Here is an 11969-nt window from a genome sequence, read left to right as displayed (position 1 = left end):
GTACAGAGGATGATGAATAGAGATAGGGAAATACACTATCATATGCACAGCTCAGTAAATCATCATAAATTTTTTCAAATTTACAAAAAATGATTCATATGCTAACAGAATTGGTGACTTATAAAACTAACTTATTCTAGAAGATGGTATGAAATGCAACTGATAGAAAAGCAATAAAATATATGAATTGTCAGTTAGTTGTTTGGGCTTTGTTCTTTTGAGTGGGCGATAATTTATTTCTGGCTTGTTTTGGAGTGATTTATGCTTGTGCTCTGATATGCTCCCACAAATTAGAGAATGAAAGATGTCTAAAATTTCCAACTTGGATAAATTGAGATAAAATGGGTGTGGAGATAGCAGCTTGGTCAAAATATCGGCCAATTCTAGAAGCCCGCTTGTGCCTTTTGGCACACAATATGACAGTCAACCTCCAAATATTTAATACAGGAATGAAAAACCGGATTGATCGCGATGTGAAGAGCGCTTTAGTTGTCACAATAAAGAATAGGTAGTCGGTCACAAATGATGTGCAGAACGCCCAACAAGTTAAGGATCCATTGAAGTTCACAAGTGGTACTTGCCAAAGCGCAATATTCAGCCTTGGACCTTGGTAGATGAATGAGCCATGGTAGTTTACTTTTTGTTTTTCCAACTAACCAAAGAGTCTCCTGAAAAGAAATAATAGCCAATGAGAGAGCAGCAACTATCCAGACATCCAGCCCAATTAGACTCACTAAATCCTTTCAGCTGAATTGTAGAATTTCTTAGGAATAAAAGACTTTTTTCTGGAGTTCCTTTTAAGTACCAAAAACACGAGGACAGTATTATAATGGTTTTGAGTTGGCAAAGCCATAAATTGACTTAGTTGCTGAGTAGCATAGGTAATATCTGGTCGAGTAGTAGTGAGGTAGAGAAGACACCCAACAAGACACTGAAAAACAAAAGGGTCGGCGAGCAATGGACCATCATCCTGATATAAACGAGTAGCACTATCCATTGGTATTGAGGCTACTTTTGTCCCCAACAGACCAGAATCATCTAGCAAATTCAAACAATATTTACGTTGTGATAAAGAAATACCCTTAGTAGCAACCTCAATTCTTATGAAATACTTAAAGGTGCCTAAATCCTTAGTTCTGAAATTTCTATCCAAAATTCTTTTAATGTTAGCAATTTCATACATAGAATTTTCAGTGATCACAATGTCATCCACATAAATCAATAAAATGCATATTTTACTACTCAAAATTTTGATGAAAAGGCTATAATCAAAGACAGCCTGCTGATACTCATAATAAAGCAAAATGATAGATAATTTTTCATACCACATTATGCTAGATTGTCATAGGCTATAAATGGATTTGTGCAACTTGCAATATTGATTGAGATGAATTGAATTCAAATCCGGTGACAGAGACATGTACACCTCTTCGGTTAGATCTCCATAGAGAAAAGCATTGTTGACATTAAGCTGATGAATAGGCCAATGTTTAATGGAATCCAAGGCCAACACTATTTTAATTGTTGCTAGCTTCACAACAGGAGAAAAAGTTTTAAGAAAATTCATTCCTTCAGTTTGTAAAAACCCTTTTGCTACTAGTCTGACTTTGTAGCGTTCAATGGATCCGTCTTGATGTCGCTTGATCTGATAGACCCATTTGCAACCAATTGGCATCACATGAGAAGGGCATTCAACAAGAGACCATGTTTGGTTCAACTCCAGTGCCGCTAGTTCTGCCCTCATAGCATCATGCCAGTGTGGATTTGTACTGGCTTCCTTGAACGACCTGGGCTCAATATTAGAGTGCAATGATAAAATAAAGTTTTCATGAAATGCAGAGAGAGAATAAATTGAGAGGACAGAAGAAAGTGGGTAGCGACACTTTAAAGAAGATGGATTTGAGAAGGTGAGAGAGGAGCATATGTAGTCTGATAGATGTGGTGGGGGATGAGATTGACGAAGACTTCGTCGAGGTGGTAAAGGTATTGTGTTGATTGTTGAAGGTGCTGAATGAGTGGGGATAGTGGTAGATGGTGATGATATTGTGGAAGGTGGTGTTGAAGATGATGAAAGATCGGTGGATGTAGAGGATGGGTTTGGAGAGTGAGAGGAAGTTGGGGTTGAAGAGAAAACCGGGTAAGAAGGTGGAGATGGGTCCGGGTCAGTTGGGAGGGAGGGAGGCGTGACGGGTAAATGATGTGGAGTGTGAAGAGTGTGGGCTTTGATTATTGAAATGAGAGTGTTAAATGTTGGAATGGTTAAGCAAAAAATTTGTGAGTTCATGTGGGTTATTGGGTTGATATAGGATATGGCTATTTTTTGTGAAAGGAAAAATGTGTTCATGGAAAAGAATATTTCTGGACACCTTAATATTTTTATCATCTAATGAATAGAAAATAAAATCTTTTATTTCATCTTTGAATCCAAGAAAAACAGCTTTAGAAGCTCTTGGATCAAATTTGAAACGTTGTGAAATTAAAGTAGAGACAAAATATAAACAACCAAAAACTTTGAGTTCTTCATAATTTGGGGTTTTATTAAATAAAATTTCGAATTATTCTCCACATACAAGCTTTTTACCCATACAAGTCCTTATATTCAGACGCGCCTCTTCTAGCACGTCGATTTCACGTCCCTCCTAATTTAACAGATTTTTCAATCAACGCGCGCATGTTCTTTTTCATGCCGTTACTGTATGTTCTCTTTCGTTATCTTCATCACCAACACCACCACCACTACCTCCTCATCCTCCTCCTCCTTTTTTAATTGGAATTTTTTCTTCTCATTCATTTTCCTCCTTCTCCTCCTTATCTTGTTGTTGAAGATAATGAATAATTTAAGTTCAGATTATCAATTGAACCAAAACGAAATTGATTATTGTTTTGAATCCAATCAAGTAGTTGATGTGTGGTTCGATTCTAGTTAATTTTTTCGTTAGTAGTTTATGATTCTGTAGGTGAATAATGTTTCATCGTTGATGGTTTGAATATAATGGAATGTAAAAGTTCTGCAGTGGAGAAAATATTTTTATGTATTTGTAGTAAATTTGGGTGTAAGACAAAGATATTTGGGTGTATTCCTTAAGAATTTTCGGTGTATGTGTGCTGATAAATTTTGCATAATTCAAAACTCTTCTTCTCCCTCCTCCTCATCTTCTGCTGCTTCTTATTCTTCTTTTTCATCATCATCATCTTCTTTTTTTCTTGTTTCATCTTCTCAAGTTTCTTCTTGTTTTACTCCATTAACAAGAATAAAAACAAAAAAAAAACAAACAAAGAAAAAGAAGAAACATATAATGGTACAAAATTACTTGAAAGATGATGAACTTACATTCGTTCAAATAAAATGAAGAAAGAAATAAGAAAAAAAAGAAGAAGAAAAAAATGCAGCATTAGAAGAAATATTTTTCTGTATTTGCAACAAATTTGGGTGTAACACGAAGATATTTGAGTGTATTGTTTAAGAATTTTCAGTGTAGATGTACTGATAAGTTCTGCATAATTCAAAACTCTTCCTCTTCGTCATCCTCATCTTCTGTTGCTTCTTCTTCTTTTTTTTTTAATCATCATCACAATTTTTTTCTTCTTTTTTTCTTATTCATCTTTTCCTTTTTGTTTTATCTTCTCAAGTTTCTTCTTGTTTTACTCTCTCACCAACACCACCTCCTCCTCCTCCTCTTCTTTCTCCTTCTCTTTTCATTGAAATTTATTTTTCTCCTTCCTTTTCCTCATTCTCCTCCATCATCAGTTATCTCGTTATTGAAGATAACGAATAATTTAAGTTCAGATTGTCAATTGAACCAGAACGAAATTGATTATTTTAAATCCAATCAAGTAGTTGAGGTGTGGTTCAATTCTAATTAATATTTTTGTTAGTAGTTTATGATTCTGTAGGTGAATAATGTTGTTTTTATTTGTGAATATTGTTGTTCATTGTTGATGGTTTGAATTGAATGTAATGTATAAGTTCTGCATTAAAGAAAATATTTTTCTGTATTTGGGTGTAACACGAAGATATTTGGGTGTATTCTTTAAGAATTTTTGGTGTATGTGTGCTGATAAGTTCTGCATAATTCAAAACTCTTCTTCTCCCTCCTCCTCATCTTCTGCCACTTCTTCTTCTTCTTTTTTATCATCATCATCATCATCATCTTTTTTTTTTTATTTATCTTTTTTTCTTGTTTTAGCTTCTCAAGTTTCTTCTTGTTTTACTCTTTTAACAAGAATAAAAACAAAAAAATCAATCAAAGAAGAAGAAGAAACACATAATGGTATAAAATTACTTGGAAGAGGATGAACTTATATTCGTTCAACTAAAAGAAAGAAAGAAATAAGAAAAAAAAGAAAAAAATACAGAATTAAAGGAAATATTTTTCTGTATTAACAGCAAATTTGGGTGTAACACGAAGATATTTGGATGTATTGTTTAAAAATTTTCGGTGTATGTATGCTGATAAGTTCTGCATAATTCAAAACTCTTCTTCTTCCTCCTTCTTATCTTCTGCTGCTTCTTCTTCTTCTTCATCTTCTCATTTTATATTCTCATAAGTCTTTTTGGGAGGAAAAAATCAAATAAAGAAAAAAAAATACATAATGTTGTAAAATTAATAGAAAGAGAAGGAGGAAAAAATGTACCAACAATAACAGTAATAAAAAATAACGATAAAGATAAAACACGCGAAGAAAAATGAGGAGAAATGCAAAGAAGAAGGAGAAGAAGGAAGAGGAGGAGGAGGAGGAGGAAGAGGAACGTGAAGCGCGCTATGAAAACTGTTGAGTAGCGCGCGTGTTAACATGCTCGTATGGGTGAGCGTTCTTTTTGTTGGGTTTGACCCAACTTATATGACTTGTAAAACAAAATGACTTGTATGTGTAACACTTTTGAAAAATTTCATAGGGTATTTTAGAATTTAAAATTAAAGAAAGTACCTTATTTATTAAATAAACTGCATAATTAATGGCATATGACCAAAAATAAATAGAGAGATTTGATTGAAACATAAGAGCTCTAGCAATAGTTAAGATATGTTAATATTTGTGTTCAACTCGTTCATTTTGTTGTAGAGTCTCAACGCAACTAACTGGTGAATTATACCTCTAAAAGAAAAGAAATAATATAAGATAAATTCTGGACCATTATTTAAACTGTGCTTTTGACTTTTGAATTAAATTATGTTGCAACTAAGGCAAAGAAATTTTTAACATGTTGCGAAACTTCACCTTTTGTTTTTAGCAAAATCACCCAAGTGAAATGACTAAAATCATCCACAATGGTTAAAAAATTACTTATGATTGTAAATTGAGTTTTGCTTGAAAAGATTTTATATGTCTAAATACAATAACTCAAAAATGATACTAGCTCTATTAAAACTTTAAAAAAATGATAATTTTTTTTGCTTTGAAATATGACATAGGCCACAAATTTGTATATAGTATGAGAAAATAAAAAAAAAAACTGCCCATATAAAATATTAAGTCCTTATCTAAAAATATGTCCTAATAAAAAATGTCACAAATTAAAAGGTGTGATAGGTAAAGTTTATATGGAGTTTATTTTATGAAATGCCACTAATCCACTATGTAGAGCTTGCTCAAGGATATATAACCCCTTTTTCATTTTACTCAAACCAATAATCTTCAAGTTGTTGAATTCTTGTAATGTGCAAAATTGACGAGAAAAAATAAGTTCACAGTGAAGTTTGTATGTAATTTTAGAAATAAAAATTAAATTGAAAATAAAATATAGTAGATAAAAAATATCATGAATAATTAATGAAAAAAATTTGGCCATCCCTTTGTAATGAGCAATAACACGTGAATCATTAGGTATGTAAATAATGATGAATTTAATAGGATAATATGATAAAAATCATATAAATTAAAAATAATGTGATTAATGGCTCTTGAGTCAATGACCAAGCACAATTAAAATTGAAATTATATTAGATGAAGTATTATTCAAAGCAGAAAAGCAATATGAAGAATAAAATAAGTGTGTACTCAAATTTGAACTAGGAAGAAGCCTAATTTAGAAAAAGAGAAAAAGACGGATAGGTCTCTAATTTTTTAAATTTTTGACAAATACATTTCTAATAAAATTTAAATACAAAAAAGTTCCTGACTTTAATAAATGGAGGACAATTTAGTCCTTCCGTCTATTTGCCTCTCATACATTAGACGTTACTGGCTGACGTGGCTGAAACAGTGTCCAGGTGTCTGTTATGGTGCCACGCTGGAAGGGGAATAAAGTTCGAAGGACAAATAGGTCTTTGAGAATTTAGTTCATTATACTTCTATTATGCTTCTATTATGAGAATTTAGTTTATAAAATTATGCTTGTATTTTGAAATCTAGTTAACTTGTTGTATTCTGCAATTTAAATTATTTGTATTAAAATTGCAGAAATTGAGCTTGTTTTGTTTCTATTTTTTTTCTTAAATTGTATTAGTTAAGTTTTAGTGCATTTGTGTATTATATTAGAATTTGTTAAATTACATTACTTCAGTTTTCATCATACCAGTGGCATTAGTTAGCATGAGTTCATTTATGCATCAAGTTAGCATTAGTTCATTTGTGCATCATTCATATATTAAGTTAGCATTAGTGCATTTATGTATTATATTAAAACTAGTATATTTATCCATAATAACATTACGAGAATAATTTTTTTTTTTAAATTATAGTTCACTTTGTTCTAACAATATAAATTATGCATGGCACAAAAGATTTATAAAATCAAACTATTTTTACAAAAAAGTTGTAAGTTGACAAAAGTCTCTGACTAAGAAAACCAAAATATCTGCAGATAAAAAATTAACTAATAAAATTTTTAGTTATTATTTTTATATGAAAAAATTTAATTTTTTATTAATAATTAATTTTAACATTCGTTATCTAAAATTTAAAATAATTTAATATGTATACTTTTATATTTAAAATATTTTAATTATAAAAAAATATCAGATGACATATTTTGATTTGTCAAATTACTAATATAAAATATAATTATATATAGAATAAAAATAATAGAAAAAAAAATAAATAAAAAAATTTAAGAAAAAAATTAATTAAAAAAAAAATATTTTCTCTCAATTTTGTACCATGCATAGTTTATTAAACTTTGTTCTTGACTTTGTTCTAACATTTGAAGTTTTGGCCATAAAAAATGGTATGTATCAGCAGAACTCTGTTGAGCTCTGACACTATAATAAAACAGAACTCTTTGTTGAACTCTTATAGTTATCCCCTTCAACCACAACATTGAAAAAAACACCCCTCCATTGCTAATTTCAATCCCAGTAAATAAGAGAGTGCCTCTGTCTCCTTGACCGAATGAATCCATGCCATGGATCTTTCAGGTTGCAGCAGCTCCAGCTCTGCGGTCTCATCCATTTGCTCCGGCGGCATCAAAGTTGTGCAAAGAGGTGAGATACTGATTCCTCTCTGTTGTAGGTTTTTTTTCTTGTGGGCAGGACATTAGAGATGAGCCTCCAGGTGAAATTCAGTACTCTTGGCAGAGCTGGGATTTTCCATAAACCTTAATTACTCATTACATCACATTCTCTAAGACAACCTTTGTGAAAAGAAAAATACACATTTAATACTATTTTTTTTTTTGTGAAATTCAGATTGGATTTGGATTTGGGCTTGGACTGTGCTCATCCATGGAAGGCCCAACTCTGGGGCATGGAACAACAGCGTGGACTTTCTACCACAGTACCACTACGTGCGCATCTGGTTCACCTTCAGAATCAGAACAACTCGTCCTTCGGCTTGTTTCGCCGCCGACGTCACTGTGTGAGAATGAGAAGGCAAGTCCGGTGACTGAGGAGCAGTTGACCCGCCGCCACAAATCGTGTTGTGCCGCTCGTCTCTGATCCTCCAACAAGGAACTGTGAGCAGCTTCTCCTCTGGCCAAAGAGTGACCCTCCTAACCGCCGAGAACCAACTATCGCTTTCTGCTGCCGCATAATCCTCCTTGCGCGGCTGTGCTTCTGCCACAGTCTTCTCCGTCACAGCTCCGCCAAAGATCACCGCGTGCAAGTTCAAACCTTTCGCCCTTGCTTCGATCTTCGAAGCCATTGGTTGCATCGCAATAGAATTTTGCTCGGCTCTTCCAAATCATCTTCGTCTTTTGCTTCTGGTCTCTTGGTGAGAGTGATTCTGGAATTTCAATTGTTGTTATTGATGATTCCGTATTTGCAACAACAAATTTTATCTCTAATTCTGGATTTGCTATGGAACTGTGATCTGGTTTTTCTATTCAAATGTTGATATATGATGTTTGCTTCTGAATCTTTGATCTGCAATAATTTTTTCTTTTTCATTGTAGAATTTTACCTGATACAATGTTCGGAAAATAGTTTTCAGATTTTCAAAAAAGGCTTCTCTATGAATGTGAATTTGCAATCCGTTAATAAAAAATCGTTAAATCCTGCATTCTTTGATGTTACAATTGTTTTGATATTATTTCAGTACTCTAAATATATTCGTTTGAATGATACTATTGAATACCTTTTTTTATACACTACGCACACCACTTTGTCCATCAAGTGTTGTTAGTTTTTATCTCATGTCATCAAAATTAGCCAGGAAGCTTAATGTAGCAGTAATCACAATTACTTCTAGGCTATCTCCATCTTTCTCTTTTAATGCCCTTCCAAGCTTGTATCGTTCTTGTTGGCATTCCCTCCCATGCTTCTCTTACTATTTCTATCAGCAAGTTTTAGTGCTAACAGATTTGTATTTTTATTATTATTAGTATTAACAAATAGTTATTGAGCAGAAGAGGAAACCATTGATGTTCACCAATGACCAGAGACAACAAGAGCGAACTGGAAAATATGGAAGTCCTAGATTTCAATACCTTCAGGTGTTTCACTCATCATCTTTTTCTTTTCAACTTCTGTTGCTTTTATTACTATAACAGCAACAACAACAGCAAAACAAAAACAAACAATAGTCATATACAACTATTTTAATTTTGTTGCATTGATTTAGTATTTTCGTTGATAGATGACGATTGTTTCAGGAACTGGTGTCTCAGTTTCAGAACACAGCCGATGAAGGTATACTTTTTTTTCATTTATTTTTAGAAGTTTTATTTGATAATTTAGTAATGTCTGAAACACTCTTTTCAACTGCATTTGTAAAGACACATTTGTCTTCTAGAGTTCTAGATTGCTGAAACTTTTTCATATTCCCCCCCCCCCCCCCCTCTTTTAACAGAAGCAAAAGAGAGGATTTTGGCAAATTTGGCCAACTTCGCTTATGATCCTTACAATTATAACTTTTTGCGACAGGTATGGAGCCAAAGAATTGCATATTATGTACTTTGTAACTTTCTTTAATATCGATGCACGCATTGTTCAGTTTGTAACTTCTGTTTTACCCAATTTGACACATGAGCAGCTTAATATTTTGGAACTCTTCCTGGACTGCATGACTGAACCCAATGAAAAACTTGTAGAGTTTGGTGTTGGAGGCATCTGCAATTCTTGTGCTGGTAAAATGCTAGTTGTTTTGCTCTTGTTTTGTAAACTTTTATTTTAAAGAATTTTATTCATGATAACAGCATTTTGAATTTATTTATTTATTTATTTTAGATCAGGCAAATATTGCAATTGTAAGTAAGTTTGGTGGCATACCTCTTATCATTCAATGTCTATCAAGCCCAGTCAGGAACACTGTAAGGATAAGAAACTTTCTTGAGTTTGTTTTGCTTGACCACCTCATGATTTTGTTTTGGCTCTTTAGTTCAACCTGTGAATGCTACAAGCCAAAAGGGACATGTAAAGCGAGAATCTTAAAATTGTTTTTGACACAATAATCTTCCCCCTAGTTTATGTTATATATGAGCATGATTCATATTTGTTACTCTATCTTTGAAATTTAGGTTCTCTTAGTGTCTTCTGTGTATCAGAAGAAATAACTTCGAATGATTTTTCATAGGAGGTTTAGTAAAACATGTTAGATTCTCTATAATGTTATACCTTTATACCTGTTAAACTTGCTTACTAATAATTTGTCCTCAAAATTACCTAGTAACTGCTGAGTAAATCATGTATCTTTATTGACCTTAACATTCTTAATTTTCTTCTTATTATGATTCGATGTATCACTGAGTAATTACCATTTGATATTTAGGTAAATTATGCACTTGGAGCACTTTATTATGTGTGTAATGAATCTAACAAGGAAGAGATTTTAAAACCAGAAGTTATTGATGCCATCAAAAGGTATGCAGCAGCTGAAGAAGTTAGTGCAAGCTTCAGTAATCTAGCTAAAGCTTTCCTAGACAAACATCTATCTGAGAACTAGAGTTTACTATTCAATATCAGTGAGACTATCCTGTATAAGGTTATTTTCTGGCTTATAACTTAATTACTCTACAATGTTCACTTTGGTTTAAGTTCAATTAGCATTTATTCAAATTATATAGTCTTGTGAACAACATTATTTAATTGATACTGAGAGTTGAGATTTTGAAAGGAAAGGAAAAGAAAGGAATGGGGGATTCCTTGCATCCTTTTCCATCTTAGACCTCAATTCACAAATATTATTTGGTTGTGGATGTATAAATAGGATGGAAATTTTTATAGGTGAACTCCGTGTGTAAGTTTATGTAACTAGACTTATCGATGAAAATTTTCCTACCCCATTTTTAATTACCCCGAGCCAACCAGACCTTCAGGAAAAAATTTCAGGGCCAACTCTCATGATATATTTTTGTAAATTGAGAGTTGTTCTCATTGGGTGCAACTTACTTTGGTTGTTTTTGTCAGTATAATTATTGTATATTTTTTATATTCTGATGGTTTAAAAGTTCAGATAAAGTTGTTTAGTAGCCACCTTAATCTAATATGTGCAGTGCTTATTAAGTTATTGTGCAGATGTTACCAACATACAAGTTTTCCCCTAGAAATTCACTTGGATACTTGTCCCTTTTTAAGATACAGGAGCTAGCTGTATCAATAAATGTATTGTCATAATTTCCAAAGTAACTTCCATATAAATAAATAAGGGTGGAGTTGTGGAGAGATAATTGTTGTAATGTACTATTTGGCATTTCTATTTGCTGGCATATTGGATTAACAAGGTTGAAGCATATTTGTTGTAGGTCTAGAATTAAATAATAAAAACTGTTGATTTTGATGTCCTGAAGCTCACAATAAAATATATTTTTTTGCAGATAAACCTTTAGTACTTTTTTTTCCCACTATTCTGTTATGAAAAGTTGTAGGAAAGGGATGTGTACTTAAATTAAATGTTCTCTTCTGTTTACACTTTAACAGTCAAATGTATCACAATTTCTTATGAGGGGGGATGAGATGTCATCTCACTCTACATGTGTCAAATATTCTGAAATGTTGCCAACATATCTAACTAATTTATCTCTCCAAAATATTCGATTTATAATATCTATTATCATTTTATCTTTCTGCACATTAGAAAACTTCACATTGAGTTCATTACAAATTGTTTAGTAAAACATCTTTATTTACTAACTAATTCATTGTATTAATATTTCGCTGTTTGTTGTGCCTAAAGTTATGGACTTGATAAAGTTAAAAATAGTTTAATAAATGATACACTAAAATATAAAATTATTATATTGAGCTTAATTTTTTTTAAAAGCAATAGACATTATGAACTGAGAGTAGGGGTGGCAATATGAATCCTACTCGCGGGTATCCAATCCGATTCCACTCGATCGGGTAGGGTTGCCAACCCGATCTGCAGCGAATAGGGTAGGGTGCGTGTAGGGTTTTTGTGCAGACCGGATAGGGTGCGGGTTGAGATTCAATCCTATCCGACCAACATGCACTCTATATATGTTTATGTTATATACTTATATAAAAATATGTTTTAAGTGGATGTTGAATCAAAGACCTCTCATTAAATACAAAAGATCCTTAACCACTAAAAGAAAATTATTAATTGATAATTTAATATTTTTTTTACATAAA

The 11969-nt window shown here is 32.4% G+C and overlaps 1 protein-coding gene across 2 annotated transcripts; it reads left to right on the top strand.

The window, feature by feature from the left end:
• Window positions 1-7122: 7122 nt before the first annotated feature.
• LOC112765471 (uncharacterized) lies at window positions 7123-11418 on the top strand. Of its 2 annotated transcripts, XM_072222512.1 has the most exons (9): window positions 7123-7424; window positions 7629-8151; window positions 8786-8872; window positions 9032-9068; window positions 9229-9302; window positions 9412-9505; window positions 9606-9688; window positions 10147-10359; window positions 11192-11418. In XM_072222512.1, exons 3-8 carry the CDS (start codon window positions 8801-8803, stop codon window positions 10318-10320), a joined length of 534 nt encoding a protein of 177 aa, XP_072078613.1. In that variant the 5' UTR covers window positions 7123-7424; window positions 7629-8151; window positions 8786-8800; the 3' UTR covers window positions 10321-10359; window positions 11192-11418. The 2 variants fall into 2 exon arrangements, with proteins under 2 accessions (XP_072078613.1, XP_025667155.1); XM_025811370.3 differs by lacking the exon at window positions 11192-11418 and having other exon boundaries at window positions 10147-10606.
• Window positions 11419-11969: the final 551 nt, after the last annotated feature.

The sequence above is a fragment of the Arachis hypogaea genome, chromosome 17 (assembly GCF_003086295.3).
Source record: "Arachis hypogaea cultivar Tifrunner chromosome 17, arahy.Tifrunner.gnm2.J5K5, whole genome shotgun sequence".
NCBI classification, from domain to species: Eukaryota; Viridiplantae; Streptophyta; class Magnoliopsida; order Fabales; family Fabaceae; genus Arachis; species Arachis hypogaea.
Note: the sequence above shows the minus strand (reverse complement) of the source record. Positions and strands in the feature narration are given on the sequence as shown.

What these genes read in the sequence shown, in the direction of transcription:
- LOC112765471 (XM_072222512.1), top strand. Translation starts at nt 8,801, where the DNA reads ATGTTCACCAATGACCAGAGACAACAAGAGCGAACTGGAAAATATGGA. An exon ending in CTAGATTTCAATACCTTCAG is followed by an intron (nt 8,873 to 9,031) that starts GTGTTTCACTCA and finishes CGATTGTTTCAG; the next exon opens with GAACTGGTGTCTCAGTTTCA. An exon ending in TCAGAACACAGCCGATGAAG is followed by an intron (nt 9,069 to 9,228) that starts GTATACTTTTTT and finishes CTCTTTTAACAG; the next exon opens with AAGCAAAAGAGAGGATTTTG.